General features: G+C 39.0%; 1 protein-coding gene across 1 annotated transcript in view; it reads right to left on the bottom strand.

The window, feature by feature from the left end:
* Positions 1-3,304: 3,304 nt before the first annotated feature.
* SMC2 (structural maintenance of chromosomes 2) overlaps positions 3,305-16,011 on the bottom strand; it is a 33,951-nt gene continuing 21,244 nt past the window's right edge. Inside the window, exons 13-24 of the mRNA XM_065406313.1 lie at positions 15,693-15,812; positions 14,999-15,203; positions 12,934-13,069; positions 11,143-11,267; positions 10,166-10,359; positions 9,666-9,809; positions 9,147-9,341; positions 8,422-8,622; positions 7,525-7,641; positions 5,880-6,040; positions 4,761-4,908; positions 3,305-3,493 (exon numbers count right to left, since the gene is read on the bottom strand). Of these exons, the coding sequence (XP_065262385.1) occupies positions 3,305-3,493; positions 4,761-4,908; positions 5,880-6,040; positions 7,525-7,641; positions 8,422-8,622; positions 9,147-9,341; positions 9,666-9,809; positions 10,166-10,359; positions 11,143-11,267; positions 12,934-13,069; positions 14,999-15,203; positions 15,693-15,812 (1,935 nt within the window). The remainder of the gene's footprint in view (positions 3,494-4,760; positions 4,909-5,879; positions 6,041-7,524; positions 7,642-8,421; positions 8,623-9,146; positions 9,342-9,665; positions 9,810-10,165; positions 10,360-11,142; positions 11,268-12,933; positions 13,070-14,998; positions 15,204-15,692; positions 15,813-16,011) is intronic.

Genomic DNA, 16,011 nt, shown 5'->3' with positions numbered 1-16,011 from the left:
GTAGACCAAGCCTAAGCAATTAGCTAAACAAGCAGTAGGACTGAGGGGACTCGCAGGCTCTAAAATTTTACATTGTATTATTTTTAAATGCAGGTTTTTTTGTATATAATTCTACATTTGTAAGTTCAACTTTCACAATAAAGAGCTTGCACTACAGTACGTGAATGAGGTGAATTGAAAAATACTCTTGTTTTTTTACAGTACAAATACTTGTAATCAAAAATAAATATAAAGTGAGCACTGTACACTTTGTATTCGGTGTTGTAATTGAAATCAATATTTGAAAATATAGAAAACATATTTGAATAAATTGTATTCTATTACTGTTTAACAGGGCAATGAATTGAGATTAATTTTTTTAATTGCTTGACAGCCTTAGTAATTATATCACTCATTACTGTAAGGTACAATTTGTGTATGACAAGTTCTAAAGAGCTATCCTGCTTGAAAAACCAACATGGCAAACTGAAGTGGTATTTAGTTCAGTTTGTCTTAAAAAGGGACCCAGAATGGGTTAGCCAGAATGAAACTGCTTCCACAGGAGAGGGTGAGGGAGCCCTACATCAGATCATCCCATAGCTCAGTGGTTGGCCCACACTGCTGTAAGGTGAGAGCCACCTCTTCAAATACTTTCTCCCCGTCTGGCAGAGAAGGGGGAATTGAACCCTGGTCTCCCATATCTCCAGCAAGTGCCAACAGCAGCATCACCTCATCTACCTGATTTTAGGTGGTGGGTTCCCAGTTGTGGCTCACTGAACAGAGCTAGACAACTTCCTACAACCTGGATTGATTTAAGGGCAGGATTTAGGACACACCACTGTCATCAGCATCTCACATGAGCTAGCTTTGGCAGCTCCCTGGTTAGTCTGCTGGCTTTTGTGGATTGCATGCTAAGGCACCTATCTGTCCCAGTTCACTGGATAGGGAACCTTGTCCGTTAACTCAGCTTTGTGGATCACAGCGTTGTTCCTGTGTTTTCCTAGGTACCTAAAACGTTAGGTGTTGCAATGTGAAGTATCACAGCACCTAAATCGCTGCTTGGTAGCTGGTTCTCAGATTTCTAACTTTCAAAGAAACAAGATGACAGGTCTTTTTACTGTGCCAGCTAGTGCAGAATTACTCCTTACTCGCTCCAGGGGCTGCTTCTTGTCTTCAATGATCCAAGCAATGAGGCGTCTCCTGCTTCCTTTGAACAAAGTCACTGTCTACGAGCATGGCAATGTCAATCAACTTCATTACAAACAATTCCTTTCCTATTCCTTTCAGTGAGAACTCTGTATGCCTTACGTGTTACCCTCCACACTGCACCGAACACTGAAAACGAGTGGGGGAAAATCTGTATTGTGGCAAATGAAGGATTCCTTTCAGGGAGATGAGGTAGCGGAGGCTAGCAATGGTTTGTACCATACCAAAAAAAAATTAAGCAGCCCCTGCTGTACAACTGAGCTGGTGCACATTGACCTGGCCAGAAACAGGCCTAATCGATGCAGGTGAGGGTCCTTTTCTACATGCATGTAACTGGGAGCTACTCATCTTATTTCTGAGGAGCAGCTCATGGTTAGATCATACTACCAGATGACTAAGCTCCATTAGTAACTTGATAGAAGCAGAGCCAAATTACCATTGGAAGTACCCTTTGGCCACAGGTGCTCCAGACAGTCAACTAGGACACATTGTTAAGAGCCTAGAAAGCTGCTATGACAAGGGAGCAACTCATAGGCAGACTTCGATTGTAGCTCAGGTGGGGAAAAACAATGTATTTCTAAAACTGCACTGACTAAATAAAACAGTGATCAGTAAAATGGAACTATTGGAAAACCAGATTAGTGCCCAACAAGAGGTGGACTGGGATTTCAGGAAGAGCAAATGAAAAAAAAAAAAAAAAAACAGTTCAAAACTTGGTCCTGCCCTGCTGAAGATGCACTGCATATTGACAGCATATCCAGTTAAAAGGAATCACCGCTGGGATTGATACAATGGAGCATCTGGTTTTTCGCTGTTCTGTTTTTGATATAACAAGAGAATGTGTCCACTGCAGGGGAACAAATCTACTGATATCCTTTCCAGATCCAGCATCTACACACACAGCTGAAAGCTCCAGAAACAACTTTAAGGGACTTAGAAGAAAACCAGTAGGTCTTATGCCTCCCTGGCAAAGCTCCAGGTAAGTTTTGACCGAGGGAACCCCTCTTTTGAGCAGTAGTTTTTCCTCAGAATTCTTCAGATAGCAGTCAGCAAGATACCTTAAATGTTTGATCCAGAATCAAACGATTCCTGCAGAGTATCTTTCCCTTTGTTCTTGTTTAATTCAACTAGTTAGACACTGATGTTATGAACTACATAACTAACCCCAAGACTAGTCGGAGTAACGTACTTCAAGCTTATTTCAAACTTGCCCAAGCATAGTCACATGCCACTCTGCTAAGTGGTTACCTACAAGGTGAGAAAAGAAACCAAAAGTGAAGTTAGGCTTCATGTTTGAGCTAAAATCATTTATTGACAAGACAAACAAAATTAAAATATTAACATGGCAATTTTAGCAACTGTCCCAAAGTTATAGTTTAGAAGGATAAGAAGTTCCTTTCCTGTTTTGCTTTTTGAAAAAAGTCAGCAGTATAAACATTAGCATTTCATTTTTATGTTGTATTCTTTAGCAATCAAGCTTCTCTCATAGTATTTTCAATTGCTTTTTGATACAAGATTTAAGAACTCAATTAAGTAGTCCCTATTCACCTACCTTACTGAAATTTCACACACATTTACATGATGTCAGAATATAAGAACCCGTTTCTCGTTTTTAAGGAATCATGATAGAAAGAAAAAAGCAGATTTTAAAAATGGAGGAAAACATTGAATTGTGAGTGGGACACATAATAGAAGTAGCAATTGTTCATGGTCGGCCTGGCTTCAGCCAATACAATGGCAATGCTTTGCCTGAGTGGAGAGGACAGAGTTAGAAATTCAGGTATGAAAACAAAAAAGGAAGGTATGTAGGATAAAACAGAGGACGTGTCTAGAAATGAACAAGTGGAAAGGCAAAAGTGAGTGGCTATTTAGTCCAGATTTCTCTTTAGAAAACCAAGTATAATGAGAATTTTAAACATGAATTACAATTAGAGAATATATAGAATAAAACTGGCCAGAGTATTCACTGACTCCCTCATGCTCACTTCAGGGTTTTGTTGTTTTTTTAAGTTGGCCATTTAGTAATGTGTTTTTATAATGGCATTTCCAGTCTCTTCAACTTAAAGACAAGAAACACAGGACATTCCAACAGAAAGTGCTGCAGGTGGAAGTTTGCTCTTCAAGCATCCACATAGGGTCTGGGTCTATTCTTCTGTTTTGCCTTGTCAGCTTTTTGCTGTGCAGATACATTACTTCCATTCTGTGCCTGAGTATATCTTGCCACGGTGGATACACCATCTACAAACTTGGTCTTATAGAGGACATTTGCATTGTTGAACATCCCATCCTTCAAGGATACCACAATGAACTAAAGAAAGAAAAATGTTTCCACAGCATGAAAACCATAATCTGAACGTAAAAGGACAATAGAGATTTTAAAATTAAGATTGATAAAGCTTTCATAAAGTCATATAGGTATGGAAATAGTCTAAAAGCAACAGTTTAGATACACTGCTCCATTTATCCTAATTGGCTATTGTCCTGGGCACTAGTTCTCCAGGAACATTCTGAATAGGTCACCTGAAACCATAGCAAAATAGAAACCTCCCCTGCCCAAACCACAGAGACAAGATATAAGCCCAGTTCTAGGGTTGGGATCTTTTGGTTGGGCAAAAAAATAAGGTAAGCCCCATGTATTAGGCCGTCCCAAATTAAGTCCCTGATGCTGAACAAGGCCCCTTCATTTCAGATCAAACCATGAACAAACAACCTGTCACTGACAGATATGAGGTGAGCCTCCTCCCTCATAGTTGGGAAGGGCACTTTACTCTCCCTTGTGACAGCCAGAAGATAGTTCTCTCTTCTTCAGTCCTTCCCACTTGGCATGGGTGGGTCTAGTCCATTTGTTTCACAGAAGCACTTTGCTTAGCCCTAGGCAAAGAACACTTCACGGATACAGATAGTACAAGTAGCATGTTCAGAGCTCTCAAATTTGTGCAGGTGAGAATCTAGTCTCAATAACAGGAGGAAGACAGAGACCAGACTGGGAAGTTGGGGTGAGGTATGTCAAACCCATACTGATTCTGTTTCAGATTGTGTGTGGACCCTTCAGTTCTACCACATGAACACACAGGATCACCTGAAGAACAAACTCCTCCAGCCCTATACGTTTTCCTGCCCAAGTTGGAGTGATATGAACATTCTCTCCACTGATTCCTGGCACACTTCATAAGGGCCCAAAATAGAAGAACAGAAGTTATACTTTTAAGGCGGGAGTCCTCAAACCTCTTTAAAAAAGTGTGGAGCTTATCTTAATAGATGGATTAATTCACGGACAGAGCCCTTCCCATTTGCTACTATGTACCAGCTCTGTTGGTTACAGCAATTGGTTACCAAGAAAAACAACATGAGGAAAGTAATGAGTTTTATACTAGAAGGTGAGAGGACGACTAGAACAGGACTCCATAAAAATGTTTCACAGTTTGCAGAATAATCACTGCGACCTCTGTGTTTTAGGCCTCATGAATACAGAATATCTAAGCACTTACGCTTCCCCAGTTGTATATGCTCGCACTCTCGGAGAGTAATGAACTACACAAACAGACCACCACATATAGATATTTGCAAGATCATACCTGGGAATGTCTGAAGTGAGTGCGAAGCATCTGTCCAATGTTCTGTGTGTGAGAAAGATCAAGGGCTGCATCCACTTCATCTAAGATGTAAATTGGAGCAGGTTTGAAGAGAAGCATGGCTAAGATCAGGGACAAAGCCACCAAAGATCTAAAAACAGACCAAAGACAGTTAATTCTTGATAAGCTACAGGGGAAAAAATATTCTCTCCCCCCTTTGGCTGCTCCACCAAAGCACAGTTGTGCTGCAGCAAGGACATTCTGTGAGTGTAGACAGATACTAGAAGCTCTGGAGCAGTAGGACAGATAGCTAATACCATGGTTTGGTATACTGAAACTCAGATTTCTGCCCAAAACTTAATGAAAGATATAAAATAACCTTTCAAAGTCTGAATGGTTGGATTGTTACTTTGAAGTTCATGCTGTTGTTTTACCCATTTCCAATTGTGAGTTTTGCTACATTCTCACTGGTCTACATTGTTGCTATGTTAGCCAGTAGCTATTCTGGATGATTCTCTCCCTTCCCCTCAAGAGAGTCCTCTGCTTCCTTCACCATGCTCCCAACAACTGTCTTCTAGTCCTCCACTTTCCAGATCCACCTTTAAAAGACACTGCATAGCTTCTGGCAGAGAGAATGGTATTCTCTTCACAGTAACTTACTCCCCCTCTTTAATATGCTAGAGGGGTAGAGAGCTTTCAGTGCCATGGGGGCACTTCTTTTGAACCAGAGGAGGAACACATTGTATCTAGGAGCCAGAGACTACAAATCAAACATGGGAATAGTACTACACATTCCTCAATACGATCCATTATTTTTAGAGTTATGGCAACTCTCCTGTAATTAATTTCACTTATGCCACTTCTCTGCAGAAACACAGTTTATCTTAATAGCTGTGAAAAGCAGTGTACTCATCTATGATTTAAATTTCTCTTTGTTCTTGAATGTCTCCATTATGTAGATACATAAAAGTTAGCTCAGCACTTTATGTTATATGCTCTGGATGTTAAAATGTGAATTGATAAATACATGTGTATTTTATTTAAGGAAAGCAAAACAATCTACCTCTGGGGGAAAAAAAAGAGGACAACAAAGGAAAAGGAAAACAAAAGCATCACACCAACCTTTGACCTCCACTAAGTTCTGTTAAATTTTCCTTCCAGGTATTTCCTAAGGCAACCTTGAATTCCAAACCATCTAAGGCAGTTTGCCCCTCAGGGGCTGCCAGCATAGCATTGGCCCCAGGTAGAAGAGTAGAGAAAATTGAACCGAAGTCTTTGTTCACCTACAAATCAGACCACCACAAATATTTTCTAAAGGCCTTTGAATCATGAACAATTGCTGTATACTTAAACTAACAAATAGCATTATAAACAAACACTTCATTTCTGCCTCCTGGAGTCAGTTTCTTTTAACCCGATGGAATTGGATGTCCAACGGAAGATTAGCATGTGCTAGATGGTGAGAAGACAGACTGTACAGAATCCTTTCTTTGTTCCATAATTCAAGACAAAAACATGGTCTAGATCAGAGGTCCCCAAACTGTGGGGGGCGCAAAGCACTGTTTTGGGGGGTTGCAGCTGGGACCCGGGCCAGCCCCCACGGGGGGGCATGGAGGGAGCGCCACCCAGCTCTGCTCCTGGCCCAACTTCGGCCCCTGCCCCCAGCTGAGCCCAGCCTCAGCCCCCTTACTCCTGTCTGCGTCCAGTCCCCCCCGAAGCCGTGGTCCCACTCCCGGCCCGGGGGGGGGGGGGGGGGGAAGGGGAAGATAGAGGGAAAGGCAGACAGGAGTAAGGGGGACGTAACCCTGAAAAATTTGGGTACCGTTTTCTTTAATAATTCCAATGAGGAAGTTAAACACATTTGGTTGCATTTCAGTAGTTCGTATGTCAGGTGATAAAATGCTTTGGGATTTCATCTGGATGAAAGGTGCTATTAAAAATAGCAAACTCCTCTTTGGACACACACATATGCAGCCCCCCTACTTAACTCCCTTTGTTAAACAGTAATGGGAAAATATTTGACGTAGTCTTCAAAATCATAGCCTATATTGAAATGCTCAGGGTTGGGACTGTGCCTTTATTTCCCAGGCAAAGTTACTGTGTACTTCTGCACACCTATGGCACTATATTAAAAAAAAAAAAATTATGTAATTTCTAATAGATGTCAAGAAGTACCACTGTTTTGTCTTTTGTTGGTGATACCTTAAATATATGCAGCAATAGTTTACATTTGTAAATTAGTGTCTGAAATTTAGATATATTTTAGATACTCTTAAGTACATCCAATCATAAATTAGACATGTCAAAACCCAAGAAGTTATTTAACAAGTATCATAAATTTCTTTTTTACCCACAAAAGCTTATGCCCAAATAAATCTGTTAGTCTTTAAGGTGCCAGCAGACTCCTCGTTGTTTTTGTGGATACAGACGAACATGGCTACCCCTCTGATACTTGTATTAGGTGAATTGAAAAATACTATTTCTTTTGTTTTTTACAGTGCAAATACTTGCATTCAAAAATAAATATAAAGTGAGCACTGTACACTTTGTATTCTGCGTGTAATTGAAATCAATATATTTGAAAATGTAGAGAACATCCAAAAATATTTAAATAAATGGTATTATTATTAACAGTGCGATTAATCACAATTAATTTTTTTAATCGCTTGACAGTCCTTAAAAAAAAAAAAAAAAAGGAATAAAGTTGATCCTCCATGTTTAGAAAAAAACACTCTAAAATGTGAAAGCTAAATCTGAAATAACATACCTTTTGCCAGGCAATGTTCAAAGCTTCATTTTTCTTTTGGTCAAGCTCCTCGATAGTTGCAAGTATTTTAGACTTGTCATTCTCTACAATTCTTTTTTTCTTCATTAAGTCATTATACTGGTTCAATTAGAAGAGAAAATTGGTCTCAATTAACTTTGTACTTGACATGTTTGGCTCTAATCCTGTAAATACTCAGATGCTTAACTTTAAGCATGTGAATAGGCCTACTTACAAGAGTAAACTTAAGAATATGTATAGAACTGCTTGCAGAATCAAGGCTTTCAGTACTTTATTCTAAAATATATTCTAGAAATTTGCTACAATAATTAACAAAGGGTAAAACTAAATCCTGAGGGACACTTCTCTCCCTCATGTTAATAGTGGTTCATTGTAATTTTTACCTATTAATTGGTACAAAAGGATAATTTCTCCTAATCCCGAAAAATGCACCAATCCTAGCCAACTCCAGTGATACTAAAATGTCAACTGGCCAATTCGTCCTGAAACACCAGGGGCTACAACCCATAGTTTTGGCGAGGTTTTCATTTTGATTTAAGACTCAATCAGGCATTGCAGTAGGCATAGTAATGCTGGACTGATATACTCCGAATGGAACTTTTTAGAAGGAAACCAATCTTTTGTCACGGGAAGTCAGGATTTTCCCCAATATCAATTGCTGATGCCCAGTCGGTTAAAATGTATTAGCATCCAAGAATAAATAAAATGGGTCATGCTATTGACTTCTGAATTAGACAATGTGTAAAACTTAAGCAGATCACTTTACTTCTTTGGGACACCGAGTAGTACTGTGCAGGTGATAGAAATTACACTGCCCCTAAACAAAGAGATAGGCCACAAATTGTCCAGACTCTTGAGGTTAAAGCAAGAAATTTTTACCCTTTCTTCTGCCTCTGAAAGCATGTTCATAGCTCTCATATTGACATTCCTTCCCAACTTCTCTTTTTTTTCCTGTAGTTTCTGCAGCCTCTGACCTGCTTCTTTAGGATTGTTAGTTTTAAAATCATACGCTGTGTTAGGCTGGCCAAAAAGTTGTTTCTCTGAAGCTATCCACTCATAGTCTTTCAGCAGTTTAGCCACCTGGAAACATGCACAAAAGCACACATGTTGAGAGCATTTACATGAAAAATATCAGCATCCTAAGTTGTTATACAACATTAAATCTCAGTATACAAAATGCAGCTTTGCTGAGCATCAAAAGAACACTGACTTATATCAAGTACTGAAGAAAAGTCAGGAAGGTCAAAACATGGGGAAAGTTTTTGAATGAGTTTGACCTTGTGACTTGAACTTAGATTTCCCAAATGGCAACACAATGCTCTGCCACTGTGTCTCCAAGTCAACCTTCTTTAATGGGTACTTGGTTTGTCCAATAGATATGACTGCATCTGCTTCATTGGTTGTCTCCCATACTGACATGCTCTGTTTGCCTATGGGACAATGTATGGATAAACACTTGTGATTTTGCTGAGATGTTTCTCAGAGTTCAGGATGTACCATTATACCAATGCTTATTAGATAAAGGAGAATATTTCCATTGCTCATGGTGACTGAAATAACCACCTCTGGTTACAGAGGCGAAGAAGGGTAGAGTTCTGGGATACCTTGGCAGCAGCATCAGTAGTTTCTCGCTTGTGTTTGTTGATGTTATGTTCTAGCTCTTTAACCTTAAGCTGTGATTCATTATTTTGTTCTCTATATTTTACAGCCTCTGCAGATTTGGCTTTAATTTCTTTATCCTGGGCCGTGATTATTTCCTTTTGCTTAGCCAGCTCCTCCTGAGCTTTCTTTACAGATGCCTGAAAAACAATGGAGACAATCATTTCTCTTTTTTAACCAATTTATATTATACCTTTATTATGAATAAAGGAAAACGACTAGCAGGAAAAAAGGGGAAAATATAGAAATTCTTTGAGGGTGAAATTCAAAGGATAAAAAGTCTGCAGAAAGGTCCTGTAGGCTATGTACCTCCTGTGAGGTGGGAGAAAAATCCATATCAAATTGAATAAATAATCTATAGTATAAGGTTTAATAGTTTCCATTCACAGCTACACACAGATGGAAAAATATCAGAACAAAGTTGTCTTTGGTATTGAAAGTACCTCCAGTTTTGCCAGACCTACCTTTGTCTTGGACACCTCAGATGCCATAGCATCAATCTGATCCTGGTAGGATTTGATAGCTTCATTCACAGCCTCAATCTGTTGTTTATAGGAGGCCTGTTCTCGCTTTAGCTCTTCTAATTCCAGAACTAATGCTTCAACTTCCTAAACAGACGACATGTTCAACATGTATTAAGGACTATACTTGAATAGAAAGATTTAATATTCAGCTTGCTTCTGAGTAAAGACTGCAGAAGAAAGGTCGAAAGTCAATGGCTCCACAACCACAACTATAATATCATTATAATCAGACAGCCTCACAAAGGGAGAATGGAGCATATTTATGATTCTAGAACAAATCATGCATCACCAATTTCTATATATGTCAATGACTACAAAATAATATCAATGCACTGAAACTGATACGGTTTAAGAGAATCATAAATCTCTGCATACACTTCTGCTCCATTGTGGCCATTTTTCAGGATTGTTAAACTTGCTACCAACAGTGAAAGATTTACCTGCTGCTTTTCTTTCATTTTTTTGCTGGAAGCATCTGCCTTTTTTTTGGCACCATCTAGCTTCTGCTGGGCATCTTTCAATTCTCTCTCACGCTCCACTTCGGCATTTTTCATTTTGTTCTCCAGCACTTTATATTTTTCTTCTGCCTTTTTTTGGATTTCCTTGGTTTTCTTTAGTGTCTCTTCACTTTCCTCTGAATCCAAAAATATAGTATTGATCCTGGGAGTTCTTTCAGCCCCTGACTAAACTTCTACACATATACTTATAACTCAGATGTCAAATCAATTTTAACAAAGGCTTAGTACAAAAAAAAGGGTAATAAGAATTTTTACTAACTTATGAGATCAGCAATTTCAGTGTTCCCTTGTCCATGGGTCAGTATAAATATTGCCCAAATACTAACATCACAAATAAAATATATGGGACGGTACAGCAAGATTGAAATTTGTTCATTAAGTTAAATAAATAAGCTCTCCCTTTATATGCCAGATAAATATACACTTTACATACCACAGCATGAACAAATTAATACACTGAATGGTAGTCTACCAATCTGTGGTATCCTATCAGTTCCTTCACTCATGACACTGTTTGAGACACTCCCACTACACATCTGCCTATTTCTTCCTCTTGAACCTGTATGCTTTTGCTATTCCTTCTTTCCAGATCTCCTTTATCTGTATGAAAACTAATATTTTTCAAATAATTTCTCAGGATTTAAAGTATGTATAGTGCAAATCCTAAATACAAGAAAATCAGCAACCTTAACTGTATCCTCATTTTAGTCGATCTATTGTTATTTTAATTTGTAATATCTTTTGTATTTGTTAAACAAAAATCCCTAAAAAACAAGTTTCAGGTTTTTAATGGAATCTAAAAGCTATTAGCTTTATACAAATCTCAAAAGCAAATAAAAGGATTCCACTATGAATAGCCAAATAATGTCCTTCACATTTTCAGCAACTTGCTATCTCACCAATGGTTTTCTTAAGGGTATCCAGCTCCTCTTGCTGTTTGTGATAGGCACTTTGCTGAAGTTTGGTTTGCAATAGCTCTGCTTCTTCTGATTTCATCTCCCACTGCTGCTTCAGTTGGCGATATCTTAGCAGATTATAGTAGACATAATCAGATGTATTCGCATGATAAATTACAGGCATATCACTTATGTAGGGTACACAGAGCTTTAAATTTTCAAGCTATACATGAGATAAATAGACAAGTATTTATATTTCCATTTTACAATGAGGAAAATTGAGGCTATCAGCCGTGAATTGGGAGTTCCTGCCTTCAAACCTCATGCCATATCCTTTAGGATAATATGACAAACATTTACACATCTGCAATGATAAATCCTGTATAGTCTCATCAATAATGAAGTTTACAGTAGAATTCCATTTATCTGAATGGCCTGGGACATCCAAAACATTTGGATACCTGGACACTTGGATAAATGCAAGTGCTATTTTAAACTGGAGTTTGATATTTTCATACTGCAGTGATGCCAGTTCCTGAGGATGGAGGAAACGGGGAAGGAAAGGAGAGAAAGGAGTAGCTGCAGAGGATAGGAGTCTCCTTGGTGCTGCTGAGTGCTTCCTGGCACTGAGAGCCCTAGGGGAGGGAGCCAGTCTTAGCCCTTGCTATTTGTACTGGTGGTTTTAGAGCTGGGGGCTGAGAGTGCCTGGTGCTGCTTGAGCACTTCCCAGGAGGCTCCTGTCTTCTGCAGCAACTTCCCCGCTCCTTCTTTTCTCTTCTCTAGCTTGGGGACTGGCATGAAACTGTGAAATTGCACCTTAAAATTGCATGTTCATTTATATGAATGTCTGATTATCCAAAAGCTACATTGGGGACACACTATGGCTGTGGATAACTAGGATTTTCAGATACATGGAAAATGTCTGTTCAAACAATTTAATAAGTACATAAACCTTACTAGGGCTGATCATCAGTGGCTTAATTAAACTGACTCCTCTTAGTGGACGTGCAGCAACTGCACTATTTATCAAAAAGCAAATAAATGAAGATGTCTAACTCACAACTAAATCTTTTTAACTGTACAATATCAGATTCTAGATGAAAGTGACACAGAAATGTTAAAAACTAAGTTTGAATCTGGTTTGCTCCGTTTATTTATGTTTTTGGAAAAATCATTAAAATGGTTGAAACAGGGTTTGAAAAATAAGTACAACATGTACATAGTGTACTTTATTTTTAAGGACTCTTATTTGCTTAAGTATATTTCATAGAAGACCTTTAAATAAAAAGGAAGATTCCACAATTATTTTTAATTGAAATTCACACAGAAATATTTTCTAAGTAAGAAGATCGAATTTAAATTCCCAAATAGCAAATATTTTGCGGGATACTGTTGCAATTTCAGTGTTTTTATAACTCGCACCTACTCTGATTTTATTCTCTAGAAGCTGAAATTCTGCATAGGAGTTATAGAATAGGACCCAAGGAAAATCATTTGGCACTTCAGTGAATAGGAAAAGCAGAAAACTGAATACAGTTTTCAGGAAAGCACCAGTGTGTACTAAAATGCTATTTTCCCAAGCATAGCAACAATATAAGCTTTTCTTGCTACTATTTTCCTGCAGATGTTGTCCAGAAATCTCCTTGCCTCCCCATGAAATTGTGTAGTGAAGTGGTCACACTATTCTGGCTTTCATACAAAACCTGATTTGACCCTCTGTGCTCCTACAGTATTATATAAATATAAATAAAAGAGAAAAAGAATTTATAGAAGCTTGTATATTTTAACCCTTACTTTTCAGCAGTGTTCTTTAAGCTTGCCAGCTCCTTTTCTACTGTGTCTAGCTCAGACTCCTTTGTTTTTAATTTTTCTTGAATATCTTTCATTTCCAGAAGCTTGGACAAAACAGGTGTAGACTGTGAGCGTGCGCCTGATTAGTGAAAAAACAGAAAGCTGAGATGATTGATTGCCTACCATTACTTACTTAAACTAAAGGATGTGTTTAAAAATTGGGCTACTCACACGGCAGACATGAGAGAACAAAACTAGAGTCGCTTATAAAGCAAAGATTGAACATATAATAGTTCTCAAACACAGTCAGAGACTATTTTCTCACTCTGGAACTAAGGCATGTTTATCTACAACTATTTTCCCTAGATTTTCTGGAATAGAAGTATTACTAGAATCTAGTATTACTGGACTGGAAGCTCTCAATGGAGCTCAATCCAAGTTTTTATGCTATTGCTTAACGAGTTGGGCAAAGTAGGGTACGTTTGGCTGAACTTGCAGGGTTTTGAAGTCCAGTAACTCTTCACTTAACATTGTAGTTATGTTCCTGAAAAATGCTACTATATATAAAACTACACACACTCACGGTCTAACAATTTAATACTGTACACAGCAATGATGATTGTGAAGCTTGGTTGAGGTAGTGGAGTCAGAGGGTGGGATATTTCCCAGGGAATGCCTTGCTGCTAAATGATGAACTAGCAATCGGCTGAGCCCTCAAGGGTTAACACATTGTTGTTAATGTAGCCTCACACTCTACAAGGCAGCACTAATGGAGGAAGGAGACACAATAGACACATGGCAGTGGCTGCAAACATTCCCTGCAGAAACAGAACCCACGCTGATGAACCCAGGCTATCCCACTGGAGCACACCACTCCCTCCACTTTCCAAAGTGCTGGGAGAAAGGAGGGGGAGGGAAAAATGCGCGTGTGTGTGTGTGTGTGTGTGTGTGTGTGTGTGTGTGTGTGTGTGTGTGTGTGTGTGTGAGAGAGAGAGAGAGAGAGAGAGACGCATTGCCCCTTTAAGTACACTGATCCCACTCTAAGTACACTGCCTTTTTAAGTAGATTGACAAGTTGAGATAGCAGCTGCTGCCGGCAAGTTCCCTCGGTCCTGAGCCGACGTGTACCTTCCTGCTCTCTGGAGATGGGGTACAGGAGCAGGGGGACACCCTGACATCAGTACTCCTCTTCCCCCCCCTCTGCACAGGAAGCAGGAGGCTCCCAGGAGCAGCTCCAAGGCAGAGGGCAGGAGCAGCACATGGCACTGGGAGGAGGGACACCTGAACTGCCCAGCAATTGATAGCCTGCTGAGCGGCTGCTGCACAGGGAACTTAGGGGAGCTGATAGGGGGGCTGCTGGCCCACCCTGGTTCCAAGCCCCCAATGGGGCTACAATGGGCTGCTCTTCCTGCAAGCAGTGGACAAAGCAGCCGGCTGCCAAACAACGTTGTAAGGGAGCATTGCACAACTTTAAATGAGCATGTTCTCTAATTGATCAGCGACGTAACAACGAAACAGTGTTAACCGGGATGACATTAAGTGAGGAGTTACTGTACCTGTCTTACTGGATTATTTAATTATGTAATAAATAGGTTTTGGGGTTTAACTGAAATACTTAATTGAAGATATTTTTCCCTGTTAAATGGGCTCCCCTTCCTGGTTAAAGCTTATGACATATGTTATTTGGTACCAAACAAAAGCTGATTTATTTTTCCTGGATTGGAGATATTTGTCTATTACATTTGTAAATGGATTATCCAATACATTTCACGTGCACAGGGAACACTATACAGTCATAACTTTTAATTAAAACAATTTAAATAAGGCAAATATTTTTGTTCCAGTATTTTCATTTATGTCTTGCAGAATTCTTTGAATGGCCATTTTTCTTAAATCAAGGGACTAACTGGGATTTGACTTTAAGTAGAATACATCTTCAGTCAAATAGATTTCAAAGTTATCCAGTGTAAAGTTCTAAATACAATTTTACTGTTGGCATTTGTTAAGACATTTAAAGCAGTACACTAGTCAGCGGAGATGATATGGTAGGAAACCAAAATAATGATTACCTCCACTCAGAGTCCCCTGAGGATCAAAGGTATCTCCTCCAAGAGTGACAGTTCTTTTCATTATGTTTTTGTCAAAAGTCACTTTCTTGGCATTATTCATGTTATCACAAACCAGTGTTGTTCCAAAGACATATTCCATTGCCTTCTGCAGTTCAGATTCATACCCAACCAGAGAGAGGGCCAAATGCACATTATCAGCACCAACCTAACAGTAAAAGGAAATGGTATTAGTGTTCCACAAGAATTAGATAAAGAGTTTTTAAATCCAGTTTCTTGCTCTCCTTATAAGGTTTTGTAACATATTAGAATTCCTCAATACCATGTCCTAATACATCAGCAGCAAGTGCCTTTGAACTACTTGACTGTAGGTAAAGAACTCTGACTCAATCTCTCCCCTTCTCCAGTCAGAGTACTAATAGGCACCACAATCAAATAAGTTCAGCAATGCATCTCCCCCAGACATCACTCCCTTCTTTGTGACTGGCAACACAAAACTTTATTGTTGTGCTCAGCTCCTCCTTCCTCTATCTAACAGTGAGTTCAGTTCTTTGCCCCACTCCCACTCAGCCCATGTATTGTCTATTGTGCTTTTCAGAATGGTAACAGCTAACAAAGCATTTCAATTTTAAGTAACAAAACAAAATAAAATAAAGAAAAACATATACACAGCAAAAGAATATATCTAAAGACATACCAAGCGTTTTGCCGCCATCACAGTTTCTTGCCTAATACACTGTGCTGAAATTTTATTTAGTGGAATTATGGTGTATCGACGCTTCAGTTCACCTTTTTCTAGCAGTTTTTTACCAATAACCTGAAATTTAGGGGGGGAAAAAATGTACATAAGGGTATCAAAACACATGTCAAATTGTGAAAACTAAGACAACTGAAAAAAATTCTTACAGGAATGATACACATACTGGAAAGTTTAACATTTGGCCTAAGGAGGCATGACTCCATTGACCTATATTAATTCATACTCACTAAAAGTAAATTCACTACTTGCTAAGGTA

Source organism: Emys orbicularis, chromosome 6 (genome assembly GCF_028017835.1).
Source record: "Emys orbicularis isolate rEmyOrb1 chromosome 6, rEmyOrb1.hap1, whole genome shotgun sequence".
NCBI classification, from domain to species: Eukaryota; Metazoa; Chordata; order Testudines; family Emydidae; genus Emys; species Emys orbicularis.
Note: the sequence above shows the minus strand (reverse complement) of the source record. Positions and strands in the feature narration are given on the sequence as shown.